The sequence below is a fragment of the Vipera ursinii genome (genome assembly GCF_947247035.1).
Source record: "Vipera ursinii genome assembly, chromosome: 1".
In the NCBI taxonomy this organism is placed as follows: Eukaryota; Metazoa; Chordata; class Lepidosauria; order Squamata; family Viperidae; genus Vipera; species Vipera ursinii.
Window position 1 is genome coordinate 251,114,501 of NC_139512.1, and position 14,337 is coordinate 251,128,837.

The 14,337-nt window shown below is 38.2% G+C and overlaps 1 protein-coding gene across 2 annotated transcripts in view; it reads left to right on the forward strand.

Annotated features, from left to right (window-relative positions):
• Nucleotides 1–13,048, forward strand: part of LIN28B (lin-28 homolog B) — a gene marked incomplete at both ends in the record, with an annotated part of 71,403 nt that extends 58,355 nt beyond the window's left edge. For both annotated transcript variants that reach the window (XM_083356140.1, XM_083356141.1), the window contains one exon: nucleotides 12,670–13,048. In XM_083356140.1, coding sequence (XP_083212266.1) covers nucleotides 12,670–13,048 — 379 coding nt within the window. The remainder of the gene's footprint in view (nucleotides 1–12,669) is intronic.
• Between the last annotated feature and the right edge of the window lie 1,289 nt (nucleotides 13,049–14,337).

The following is a 14,337-nucleotide window of genomic DNA, read 5'->3' on the forward strand; positions in this document are numbered from 1 at the left end:
ATAAATAGATGGAGAAGAGGAGCTCCCACCACCACAATTCATCCAAATTGCCTAAATGTTAATCTACTACCATTTTCATATATTTCACATAATAATGAGCACATGAACAGGGCAAGTGTGTTGCTGGATCAAAAGAGGCTTTCATTTTTGGATTGCCTTCTCAAATGATTAAATACAGAGTTTCCCTTTTGATATCTTCACAACTAAACCAATTTTAATATACTTCTGTCTTGCCTTGTGTGTAGATGATTAATTGATTGATAGACAAAAAAAACCCATCGAAATAAAATCGTTTGAGATTCCAATTGGTTTCAGTATGGAGGGCAAGTATTCTTGATCTATTAGAATAACATAATTTGCCAGAACATTTAGTATTTGCTACATTTTAAATACAAAGTTTCATTAAGCATTAAGCATTCTAAGTTAATGACTTTCGAATATGGGGAGGAGAGGAAAAGATAATGGAAGTTGCATATAAGAGTTTCAATTTGGTTTTTAGTATGTGCATATTTATTTATTGCTATTACTTACTCTCTTAAGTTTTGTTGGTTGTGAGAGTTATTTATGAAAAGAAAGGATAATTAAGATCAGGAAACAATTTTCTCAGCAAGATTGAAGACCTGAGCATGGGGAGATGTAGATAAGGCATCATATAGATTTATAGGAGTTGCTTAAAGGCAGCAGAGCCTGATAAGAGCTTTGCTGTTGTGGTCGAAAGTGGCTATAACATGAACTTCTGGTCACAGGCAAAATAGGTATTCTGGAAACACTGTAATGTAAATTTTTGGCTTTTGGGTGGGGGGAGCGATACATGTTTCTCAAAAAAAAAAGCAAGGTTGTTTATCGCAATCCATACTTTCTAAATTGTTTCAGTTTAGAATTAAGAGGATGGAGACAATTGCTAATGGGCTCCCCCGTTTGGCAAAACAGATCTTCCTCCCCTTCAACCTCCCTCTGTTCTCAGTGGCTGCACTGGGAGTTTGGGGCAGGGCTGAAGGGGAAAAAAGAGGGACGAAGAAGTCCTGTTGTGCAAGGAAATTGGCGGACACAGATTTTTAAAAGCTGATATTAAACAAGGAAAGTGTTCCAGTTTTTCACCCTGGTCTTCATTCTTATTATCTGTCTTTCGTTCACAGTTTAGTCTTGGAGGAAAGTTAAAATTCGGACATTTTTCTTTTTTTAAAAAAAGTATTATTAAGCTTGATTGCATATTAAAAACAAAAGTCTGCAGGATTACCACTCTCTGAAGGTATCTGTACCTGCCCATTCCACCAGATTGACTTGGCATGCTCCAGGTCTCTTCCCTTTAAAAATCAGCAGGATCTTCTAGGTCGTATGCCTTTTCTTCCATGGAAGCCCCAGCCCTAAAGAACATCCTTTCTCTTGAGATCTGGCAGGCCTCCACCTTCCCAATTTTTTCAAAGGCAGAGTTTGGTCTGGTGGTTAAGGCACCAGGCTAGAAGCTAGGAGTTTATGAGTTCTAGTCCTTCCTTAGGTGTGAATGTTGGCTGGGTGACTTTGGGTCAGTCTCTCTTAGCCCAACCCACCTCATAGGGTTGTGTTGTGGGGAAGATAGAAGTATTAGGGATGTTCATCATCTTGAGTTATTTATAAAAATAATAAAGGTGGGAGATGGGTATGTATGTGCTGGGGTAGAGTGTATTGGAGTTTGAAGATTATAAGATAGCGGTATTGCTTGCATGCACTGTTATAATGATTATACTCTAGGTTTAATTGCCTTTTTTTTAAAAAAAAACAATGCTTTGTTTTATACAACTGTTGTGAGCCGCCCTAATTGTGTTTCCTAAGACAAAAGGCGACATAAGTCTTTTAAATAAATAAGTAAATACATGTTGTCCATAAGATCTGATGTCCAAAACAAACATCTACAATTGCCATATTGAGTCTTCGGAGAAGGGCGGGATATAAATGGAATTAAAATAAATAAAAATAAATACCGTAAATAAATATTCAGGTCAGTAAGGCTTAATAGCGTTTTTCATAAAAAGCTAGCCGTTCACCTGCAAACCTGATGACATATTCTAGTTTTACTAGAAGTCTTTTTTAATAGAAGAAGGCTAAAAAAATGGATAGATAGCAGAAACGTAATCACAGCTATCAACTTATAGGCAGCCATTCCAAATAAGACACTACTAGCCTGGCCTACCAGCAAATAAAAAAGAAAATGGAAAATATATGCTAAATGAACATTTGTCATTAAAGCTTTAACCAAGTCCAGTTAACACTGGAAGGGGAAATTAAGCAGGTTTTTGGAGTCAAGCTTTTAACCTCTGAAGACAAAATTGAAAACAAGGGAAAACAAGAGTTATTAGTGATAAATAAGGAGACAAGATTCTGCCTTATTCAGATTTGGGGATATTAAAAATGCAAGCAGATGGTATTTCAATGCAGGAGGTGGCCTTGAATAATAATTTTTTTAAAGCCGCCCTGAGTCCTTAGGGAGAAGGGCGGCATATAAATGTAATCAATCAATCAATCAAAAAGTAGATTGTAAAATTGCAGAATGGAAAGTCCATCATGAACAACAACTCAGTGTTAATAAAAGGGAAGGAATTCAGCCTTGTAAAAATGCCACCAATTTCCTGTTACATCCAGCACCCGGTCACTGGAGGGATCAGGATTTTGAAACAATGCAATTTCCACAATGCTTTTTCGGTTAGTAAATACTGAAATGTCCTTGCAATATGCTGAGCCAAGGACAGAAAGCTTAAAAGTTACCATGCAGATTCTGGTTAGGAAATCATTGGTTCTTTTGCTGGAAGATTCTCATCTCATTTTGGCTTACAGAACAGCTTTGTTTGCTTTATCAGGAAGGAAATTTCTGCTCACAGTTCTCTGACCTAATAGACAGCAGAGCTAATAACTTGAAGCTTGCAAGTATTTATTTACTTATTTATGAAAAATGTTTAAAAAAAAGAAACCTGATTTTCAGTGCCATCTTTTAATGACCTATTGTTTGAAATTTTTGTCTGGCAGTTGTCAAGGTCAGTGGTTCACTGGAAAAACACCAAGAATAATTTTGAAAGTAAAAGTGCAGCTTTTCTATAGATGATTTGACTGTTTTATTCTCTTCCCCCCCCCCAAAAAAAAAGAACACAAAAAACCCCACCCCAATTTGTACTACTTGGACAGTAACTGCTTGCTGGATCAGCTGAAGCAGATGTTATTGCCAACTTGGGAACAGAAGCATTGCATTTAAAACAACTGGTAAGGTCTAGTATAGTCACGCAACTCACCATCAAACCATTTAGAAGATATATTTTTAAAATTAAATATGAATACACCGAAAATGGGGAAATGGCAATATGAAATGTTTCAGTGAAAAGTACAATTGCAGAGCCAGTTCCTACTACCAGCTGCCGTAGTAGCACATGGATTCTGAAAAATGGAAAGTAAGTACAGGTAATCCTCAATTTACAACCACCATGAGGTCCAAAATTTCCCCTTGGCTAAGTGAGACAGTTGTTGACTTGTGCCCCATTTTATGAACTTTTTGCAACTGTTGTAAAGTGAATCACTAGTAGTTGCTAGGTGAATCTGGTTTTCCCCCATTGACTTTGCTTGTCAGAATTTTGCTGGAAAAGTAACCAATGGCGATCACATGACCCCAGCATACTGCGATGTTGTAAATACCAGTTGCCAAGTGCCCAAATTTGAATCGCGACCATGGAGATGCTGCAATGGTCAAAAGTGTTGTAACCAGTTGTAAATCACTAAACAAGTGGTTATAAGTGGAGGACTACCTGTAATGGAGGTCTAGTGTAGCTTTGGACCTAATAGTACACACATGACCCAAGTAGGATGTATGGTTTTTACTTCTTGCCCCTTTTCATCTTGGTTTTTTTCCTTTTTAAATTAAAAATCCCCTTCTGTTGATTACCATTGGGGAAAAATAACAATGCCCTATGGAGATTCTTAGTTATCCAGGTCATAGTTGTCCCAAAGATGCTTTTTCACAAGGCAACAAAGCTTCAGAGCTGAAGAAACTTTTTGGATAAGAAGCAAAATGTCTTCAGAGGAAAACAAGAAAATCTAGTTGCCTCATGAAAAAGCATATTTGGCATGCCGATGGAGTGGTATAGATTTTTTTCCTAATAAGGGCAGGATAAAGATCTGATAAATAAATAACATTATACAACTATATTTCTAGCAGCAAACTCTTCTGCAGACCAAAGAAATACACAACATTATTCAAAGTTTTGTTCTTCTACATCTTCCAGAAAAGATGTTTATTTTTGATAGCAGTAACTCAAAACAGAAGCAGTATTTTGGTAGAACTATTTTTCATGTTGTATACCACTTTCTACTAAGCATTTGGTAACTTTCAAATTTGCAAATATTTTGTTTCCTTGTATCTGCTGCTGCACATGCTTTTGATCACAGTAGGTTGTATATGAAGTCCAGTGGAAATATCTAAAGAAATAATCTTTTTGTTTGAAGGAGAATGAGGAGCCAGTCATCCATTGTTTAAGCTACCCTTTTGTTTATAATGCCATAGTATAGATCAGGAGTCCCCAATGCCCGGGCCGTGGCCTATTTGGAATCAGGCTGTGTGAGGGCTTGCTCATGCGAGCAGCTCAATTTACATGAGCGACAGTCCAGTGGGCCTTCGCGCATGTGTGTGCCGGCCCACTGCTTATGCAAGAGCTTCGTGTGCATGAGCACCAGCCCACAACTTGTGCAAGGGCTACATGTCCTATGGCATCTTTTTTAAAAATTTGTTCCTCCCCGATTTTTTTTAGAACATTTGAAGTATTTAGGCTCCTCCTAGAATCTCCTTCCTCATTTGCCAGTAACAGAAACTTTTTATGGGTGATTGTCCTACTTGTTCATGCTATTTGGGGAACCATTTACATTTAAAAGAGGAGAAAAAGATTTCCGAAAAGATATGAAACAGATTCAAAGCTCTCTACATATTTGTCAGATGCAGGTGGTTCAGGAAGTTTTTTTCTGGAAATACAGAATTGCAAACACTGCTTGCCATTAACATAGATTAATACAGATGGACCTTGGCTTATGACCCCAGTTGAACCCAAAGTTTTTTTTTTGCTAGTTAGTTACTCTAGTTACTGTGAACAGTAGCATTACCTAGAAGATATGAGATGTGGAATGGAAGATATGAGATGGATGACATTGCCAGCGCTAGCTTGGTAAAATCAGGGACCACCTTGTTTTAACATATATAGCTATAACATATTATAACAACTATACAGGTAGTCCTCGACTTAACGACCACAATTGAGCCCCAAATTCTGCTAAGCAAAACAGTTGCTAAGTGAGTTTTGCCCCATTTTATTACCTTTCTTGCTGCAGTTATTAAGTGAACCACTGCAGTTGTTGAGTTAGCAACATGGTTGTTAAGTGAATCTGGCTTCCCCATTGACTTTGCTTGTCAGAAGGTCGCAAAGGGTGATCACATGATCCCGGGACACCATAACCATCATAAATATGAGTCAGTTACCAAGTGTCTAAATTTTGATCCTGGGACCATGGGGATGTTGCAAGGGTCATAAGTATGAAAAATGTTCACAAGTCACTTTTTTCACCGCCACTATAACTTTGGTCACTAGACATACTGTTGTAAATCAAGGACTACCTGTAGTCTAAATCATATTAAAGGCCAACATGAAAATGACAATTGTGTTTGTTTAGTTGTTACTTAAAGCCAACTGTGTAAAGGTCCTTTCCACTGGAAAATGTAGGGCATAGGTAGTGTAGAATCCAGAATTAAGACTATCTTCATGCTGGGGAGGAGGGGCCAGTATCCTTTGTGTATATAAGAAGTTCAGTTTGAAGAGTGAGCTTTAATATTTTGAGCACAGCTTGTGCCTAAGATGACAAATACTTAGGCTCAAGGTTGACTCAGCCTTCCATCCTTCCGAGGTAGGTAAAATGAGGACCCAGATTGTTGGGGGCAATTAAGCTGACTTTGTAATAATGCCGCTTGGGGTGTGTGTGTGTGAAAGTCCTAATAAGCAGGCATATACATAGAATGAAGGCTACTGCTAAGCTTGTAAGCCGCCCTGAGTCTTCGGAGAAGGACGGGATATAAATGGAATTAAAATAAATAAAATAAATAAATAAATATTAAAGCAAGTTTTAGTGAAAGGTCGTTTAGTTTGGTTTTTTCCTGACAAAAAATTATTTGAAATCATCTGTTATCATAAAACACATCTTTATTAGAAGTGTTTTTTTTTCTTTACTACAGTAGTCCTCAACTTACAACAGTTCATTTAGTGACTGTTTAAAGTTAAAATGGCACTGAAAAAGTGACTCATGAACATTTTTCACACTTATGACCACAGCAACATCCCTGTAGCCATATGATCAAAATTCAGACTCTTCATATTTATGACGGTTGCGATGTCCTGGGGTCATGTGATCCCCTTTTGCGACTTTCTGCCAAGCAAAGTCAATGGGGAAACCAGATTCACTTAATCTGGGAAGCGGGGGGGTGGGGAGGGGAAAGGGAGGGAGGGGTTGGGGAGGGGGAAGAGGGTGGGGGGGAGGGGTTGGGAGGGGTTTTTTTTCCTTTTTTTTGGTTTGTTAAAGATAAAATGTATTGTAAAACTTTTTAATAAAAAAAACAACTGTGTTACTAAATTAACAACTGCAGTGATTCACTTAATAACCGTGTCAAGAAAGGTCATAAAGTGGGGCAGAATTAACTGTCTCACTTAGCAACAGCAATTTTTGGCTCAACTGTAAGCCGAAGACTATCTGTACTGAATGTTTGGTGGAATTCCCTATCTTACCATCTATTCTGTAGTTTTTTTCTGGAAGGCAATAGCACAAAAGGTCTTCACCTGTTTTATCAGTCATAAAATGCCTATTTTATTCCTCTGCTACATCATTAAGGATTTTTTAAAGAGCAGGCATAACTTTCCCAGGTCTGGAACATATTTTGTAAAGTACAGTATATCAAAAGTCATACTTAGGATTTAGTGTGTATAATAAACTAACTCAGCTAAACACACTGAGAACTCTGCTGTTTTAAACACTTTAATTTTCCAATTTGAATACATAGCTGCATCTTCATGGATGGTGCTTTGTTATTCGTGATATATTTGTGATATTGTGTGCCTATAATTAGTTCTCTGCTTTTTAAGATCCTTAGGTTCATGGAGAGGCAAAGTGTTTCAAAATGGGTGTGATTGGATAAGAAGTGCATGATTGATAAGACTTTTATAAACAAAATTCAGGGGAACCAAATTAAGATTGTAAATCCTGTATATGTAAATGTATCTGTAAATGTATACAGATAAGGTCATGCATAGCATAATGGAATGCACCAGCTACAAGTTTAATAGCTTCTTGGTAATAAATTATAGTCTCCAAGTCTTAATCACAATATTCTTTCTGTAAAAGTGAAAAGGAGAATTGGACTCTCAAATGGATTTAGAAAGTGTGTTCCTTTCCAAGCAGAGCATATGTAGATGATGGATAACTAATATATATCCATCTGTATGTACAAAATGAGGCAGCCCCCTGGGCTCGCTGGCTTTTGGTCAGTTGGGAAGGTAAAAAATTGAATTGAGTAACATACTGCCTACCCTAGTGACTTATTAAATAGATTTGTCTATGGCTGCTAACCGATCTGCTGATGAAGCCCTTTAGCCTACTTCAACACGTTTAAAGAAAAATGTGTGGAGCAATACTTGTGCTTATGTCTGTATGTGGGCCTAACAAAAACGAGGTGGCCTCAATTAAATTCATTGCCAAGGCTTTTGTTTTGTTGAACCTTATATATATATATTTCTTCCTCCTGCTGAATAGAATTCATTTTTAAAGAAGGTAATAGCTTTTATTTTCTTCCACCGAGAAGCACAGCAAAACAGAATTCTTTACTTAAGTTGTCTTAACTGAGTATACTTCATCTTGTTTTAATCAACCTAATCAGGTGAATGGAAGGGATGTCTTTAGGTGAACAGAGAGGTAGAAAGCCAAAGTAATAAAGCTCTGATGCTGACCTTTGTACAGAAGGTATTCTACAGAGATTGATAGATATCCTGGCTTTGTTTCCCCCCACTCTCCTGCTTTCCCAGCAATTGGGAAAATATCCAAAAGTCATTTTCTTAAAATGGGATGGAGCCAAGACTAGGAGCGGAAACCAGTTTGAAAAATGGTTTGATAAAAAAAAAGGCTTACGCAGCAAGTTTGGCTGTTTGGCTATCTATCAATTTTTGCTCTGGTTTCTCACAAAGGTTTTCATGAACTTGTTCATGGTCTCCTTTTGGATAAAGGTTTATGCAACTGTGGAGTTGCACAGTTCCAGCGTAGCACTACTTTGGAATAGCACTAAGCCTATATTCACAATTAGTTCACAATCAGCTGATAGCCGAGCTCCCTTTGAAGAGGATCACAAAAAGTTGTTTATCCAGGCCTGATGGTCAAGTTGTATTTAAACTCACGGGGTGAGCTTCTGGGTTATAGAAATATTTCCTGGTTGTGTAATTAACTTTATATTCCATATTTATATACTGTCCAACACTGAACAGTCATAATAAAAATGGCACTAGGTGTACCTCACTGGGTGGGAGGGCAGGAAGTCTAAAAGGGCCCCCACCCCCAAAAAAACTTTTACCTGCGCAGATGAGAGGGCACCCACTAGACATGAGCTTTTGTAGGCATGTCAAACTGCCGGCCTGCGGGCCATTTGCGTCACTCTGAAACCGTGCCCACCCCATTGCCAGCAATGGGAAAAAAAGTCACGATATGTCGTGCAACAATGTCACGTGAAGTCAGGAGCTTGACATGCCTGAGCTTTGGAATCCTTTTAGTGAGGTGTGAAGCAGCCACCCATCGTTGTAACCTACATTCATAGGGAGCAACCTACTCTCTGTGAATTCCCAGATGGGCTTAGAGGAAACGTTCCCGACTTCCAGTAGGGCCATGTTTTCATCCATTCAAAAAAAATCCTTCTGGCAAAATGGGACTGAAAAAGAAATAAACCAAAACAAATGAATTAATCCAAAACAATCCTTGGTGAAAATCACACCCCAGAAAAGATTGGGGAGGAACTTCAGGTTTCAAAACCCGGAATTAAAACAAACCTGTGGAAGGATTCCTTTTTGTAATCATAATGAGCAGCCAAACCTAAACTTCACCTAATATTCAGTCTAAAAAAAAGTGAATAGACTGGGCCAGGTTTGGGTGAGAAATAAGATTTTTTTTAAAATCTCCTGTTTCTATTTCTTGTTCATGCAAAAATATACTTAGCCATAGCTATATTGTGACCTAGTTTCTTCCCACCCCATTAGTTTTGTAACTTTTATTATAAAATACAAGCCTAATCTGCAAACTCCCTTGAAATGAATGGTAGGCGGGAAAGCTGCTATGTGGAAAGCTCCTATTGTTTCAAAAGTATTTGCTCAGCAATGCTTGAAGACTTACAGCTCTTACAGGAGCATAAACAATATGAGGCCGATATTTCGGGCTCCTTGGTGCTTGGTTGTTTTCTTAACAAACAGTTTATTATCCAAACTAGGTAAAATCATTAGTGCTACTAAGGACTAGAGCAGGGGTAGGCAACCTCGGCTCTTTTATGACTCGTGGACTTCAACTCCCAGAATTCCTGAGTCAGCTAACTCAGGAATTCTGGGAGTTGAGGTTCATGAGTCATAAAAGAGCTGAGGTTGCCTACCCCTGGACTAGGCTGTTCTCAGTTTATATTTCTAGTGGCTTGTCCTGTCAGAGCAGTCTTGGAGATTCTTTGGTTGGGCTGTTTACTGTTGGCTTATTTGGCACTTCTTTGATTGTGGTATTGTTTACTTCTTGATTGTTGGTCTGATGTTAATCTATCCTCATCTGAGTGCTCAGTGCTAGTGATCCCCTCATTTCAACCCTGAAATAGCAAATATTCTCCTTTAGAGGCTGGTATTTTTTTTACTTCAAATTCCAATCTATTGCAGAAAAGTATTTTGGCTTGGAATTAAGATATCTTTAGATGGTTGGTAGGTAGGTAGGTAGGTAGATGATAGATGATAGATAGATAGATAGATAGATAGATAGATAGATAGATAGATAGATAGATAGATAGATAGATATGTTAATATATACTGTATATAAGCATATTTCCTGAAAATATGATCTTGCATCATACCTTTCTTCACCTTTAAAACTGTTGTTAAAATGACCTGGTTTTCATCTCTGACAATAATTTTTGAAATAACAATTTAAAGCACTTCAAGGATGAGGGGAATGATCAGATGGCTGCTGCCCTCTAGTGGGTTATTCTGAAATGGATAAAAATGAAATCACACAAAATAATTATTTATCCGAAGTATCTTTCATCTTTTTGCCTACATGATCTTTTCTTTCTACATTGCATACATGGGTTTTATCTAGCACAGAATTCCTTATCATGAAAGTTGAGACATAGTACACACAGTCCTCGACTTACGATCAGTTCCTTAGTGGCTGATCAAAATGACAAAGGACCTTGAAAAAGCTCCCTAAAATCTAGATTTGATGCGCCAACATCCAAGTTCCCCCCCCCCAATATGGCCATTTGCAGTGCCCCATAGCCATAGAGCTGTGATTTATCCTTTCTGGAAATGCAGGAGTCTTCCTGCCAACATTCTTAGCTGTAATAAGCTCTGATGTGGGATTCTGTACTGATGCAAATCCATATCTGTAAATGCACAGATAATTGCTCAATGAATCACAGCAACCTGTCATTGCAATTCTCTTGGTAACTTATACACAAGAAAATCATTTCCTTTATCTTATTTTAGATATTTTCAAAACACCTACAATCCTTACAGTTTTGTCTTGAGCTCTATAATGTTCTCACAGTACTAGTTTGCAAAAAAAAATTACTTTGGTATAATGTACATCAAACCTGAGAAGTATTAGAGATATCAAATTCATTTCACAGGAAGTTCTCAAAAGTGTTTCTCCCTCCCCTTTGAAAAAAATCTTTCTATGAGATCTTAGTATCACCCAGACATGATACAATGATGTATTTGTGGTTTCCGGGAAGGAATAAAAAGCATGAGAATGATAACCAGTTTGATCTAGTGGTTAAGGCACCAGGATAGAAAACAGGAGGATGTGAGTTCAAGTCCTGTTTTAGCCATGAAAGGTGACATCTCTCAGCCCAACCCACCTCACAGAGTTGTTGTGGAGAAATAGGAAGAGAAAGGTGTATTGAATATGGTGTGGCCTTGAGTTATTTGTAAAAATAATAAAGGTGGGTTAGAGATAAATTTAAATAAATAAATGAACTTCAGGTTATCTCAAAATCCAAGAGCTGGCAACCACAACTCCTTTAATTTTTGGTTATGGGATGGTTCTTATTCTTAATTTTTTTTAAAAAAAAACTGTGAAACAGAAATCAGCAATGGCAACAAATTGCTGTGTTTCTTTTAATTGATTTCCCCCCCCCCCCGCTCTCTTACCATGGTTATCCTTCATGGCTCTCTTTTGAGAAGGAATACAATTGATAATAATAGTCTCCAATAAACTTTCCAATATTTCCTGATATCAGTACTATTGTGCACCATATCCAGGACTTCTTCTTTTTTGTATATTCTACATCTGACAACTTTATTGAGTATTCTGAGTAGAATCCAGCATAAATTGGCTATTGTTCATGTTTTAAGAAAACGTATGTAAATATTAGACTGTTATCTTGATACTTGTGGACTAAAGTAGACTGGAGAGAATGTGCAAATCTCCCAATACAGCACTGTTGTAGTTGATATGATTGTATAGACTAAAGTAAGCCTATATAGATGGATGTTTGCCAGGCTGATTCAGTCAGTTTCTTGGGTATTAAGTCTTTATCAATGGCTTTTGATGGCCATTTAGTAACAACAAAGAAGATCCATTGTACTGCTTCTTTTCCTTTCATTTATGCTTCAAAAGTAAGAAAATGACACAACCCCTTTCTATCAGTGCTGAAAAGAAAGACATTGTCAGCCTAGGTAAGACACTTACTAAAGCCTCTTGGTTCTTATTCCAAAGTAGTCAGTCTTGTCAACTACTTTGAAAAACCCTGGAATACTAGAAAGCAGCTTTCCAAAATAGTGTCAAAAAGCACCATGTAATATAACAATAAAGGGACGCGGTGGCTCAGTGGGTTAGGACGCTGAGCTTGTCAATCAGAAGGTCGGCAGTTTGGCAGGTTGAATCCCGAGTGCCGCGTAACAGAGTTGAGCGCCTGTTACTCGTCCCAGCTTCTGCCAACCTAGCAGTTCAAAAGCACGTAAAAATGCAAGTAGAAAAATAGGGACCACTGCAGTGGGAAGGTAACAGCGTTCCGTGCACCTTTAGCGTCTAGTCATGCTGGCCACATGACCACGGAAGACGTCCTCAGACAAACGCTGGCTCTTCGGCTTTGAAACGGAGATGAGCACTGGCCCCTAGAGTCGGAAACGACTAGCATGCATGTGCGGGGGAACCTTTAAAGCCTTTACCTTTAATATAACAATTCCAAATTTGCCCTGATGAAGTTACCTAATTGGGTTGAAACTTCTGCAAACAACCAAACTCAGACAGCACCAAGGACCTTAGGTTTCCAAATTTGGGGCTATTGGTGTCCTTGGCATTGGTCCCCTACTATTTTTTTTAAAGTTGAGGATCAAACATTTCTCTTGTGAGCCTATTCAATTAAGGGTATATCTCCCTGTTTGTATTTTGCAGATGCTATAATTGTGGTGGCTTCGATCATCATGCTAAGGAATGTACTCTACCTCCACAGCCAAAGAAGTGCCATTACTGTCAGAGCATCATGCACATGGTGGCAAACTGTCCACTTAAAACTGTTCCACAGCAGCCTACGAGTTACCAGGGAAGATATGAAGCTGACACCCAGCCCTCCACATCAGCCTTGCTGAGGGAAGGAGGAGGAGGAGGAGGTGCCTATGGCTGTACTTCTCCATCTTATACTCTGGAAGGAAGGCCAGATATCTTACAGCATTCAGGAAAGTCACCTCAAGAAGCTGCTTCAAGTAAGTTTTCTCCATCACCGGAAGAGCAAAGCCGAAAGGGACCGTCGGTTCAAAAAAGAAAAAAGACTTAAAAAGAGTTGTATCACCGCCTTTTATTACCTCTCGGGATGTCTACCTCATTCAAGCACAAGGAGAATAATCTCATGTATTATCCTGCAGCAAAACCTCAACTTTTAACTACTGTTGTGGACCGGAGGTCTTTTGAAAACAAAAAACCAAAGCAAATCAGTCACTCCAAGTAAATTTCAGATGTGTTTAATGGCTAATGGGTTTCTAAACTGTTTGGGCATCAGGATCTCATATGATTTTTAAAATTTAGCCTAAATTATTCTTGGGCATGTGTTCTTTGCTTCTTCCCCCCTTTTCCAGAACAGCCCTATAGAGTTAAGGAAGACTATGCTTCCTTAGCTGCTTGAGTTCTCTCTGATTTATCTTAACCATGTCTTGTGTGGGAAAAAAAACCAGTTTCAAACCATGATTTATGATGGCTTTTTGAACAAACCACAGTTAAGACAATGCCCATGATAGTATTTGTTAATTCTAAACAGCAATTAATATGAAATGGAAGTCAGCATTTTTTTTTATTATTATTTCTTCACGGCCATCCAAGGGCTGGGAAGCAGCACATATCCCCACTCTGCACAGAAACTCATTCCTGTCACAATAAACCATCTGATATTTTGATGTACAGACTAGCCCATTGCCTGAATGTAAACATTAAATACTATGTTTCTTGAATTCATGGGAAAGTAACAGTTTTGAATGCTTTTTTTAACCCTTTTAACGTTGCTTTTTTTTAATTATAGGAGAGAAAGAAGGAGAGGGAGTGAATTGTAACCACACTTTCCCGATAATTCAAACAATGACCATGGTACTAAGTAGATCAATACATCCTTGTAGGATTCAGGGAAAGTACAATTCCTGTTGTGGAAAAAATGGAGGATGGAAGTTTTTAGTCCTTAGCTCGAAAGGGTAATGCCTTGGTTTAAAGATGCCTCAGAATTGCTCCAAACTTTTAAAGAAGTAAAGCTGCTTCCTCCTTTTTCTCTTCTCTCCCTATAGACAATGAATGTGTTATCTGAAATACTGTATCAACTCAGTATGACTTATATACAGGTTAGGTGATTGTATGGGATAATGTAGATGTCAAAATAATGGTTCAAAGTGATATTGAGATGCCATTTGGACTCCTTTTTTTGCAAAACTTGATTGGGCCCATCTTGTGCAAATCTTAAGGAAAGCGATGGTGGTGGTGGCAGCAGTAGCAACTTCCAATTCAGTGTCCATGTCACTGGATAGATTTCTATAGGTCCTTCCAAGACCTATAGAAGAACTTTTTAACTTCCCAAAGATCAGTATC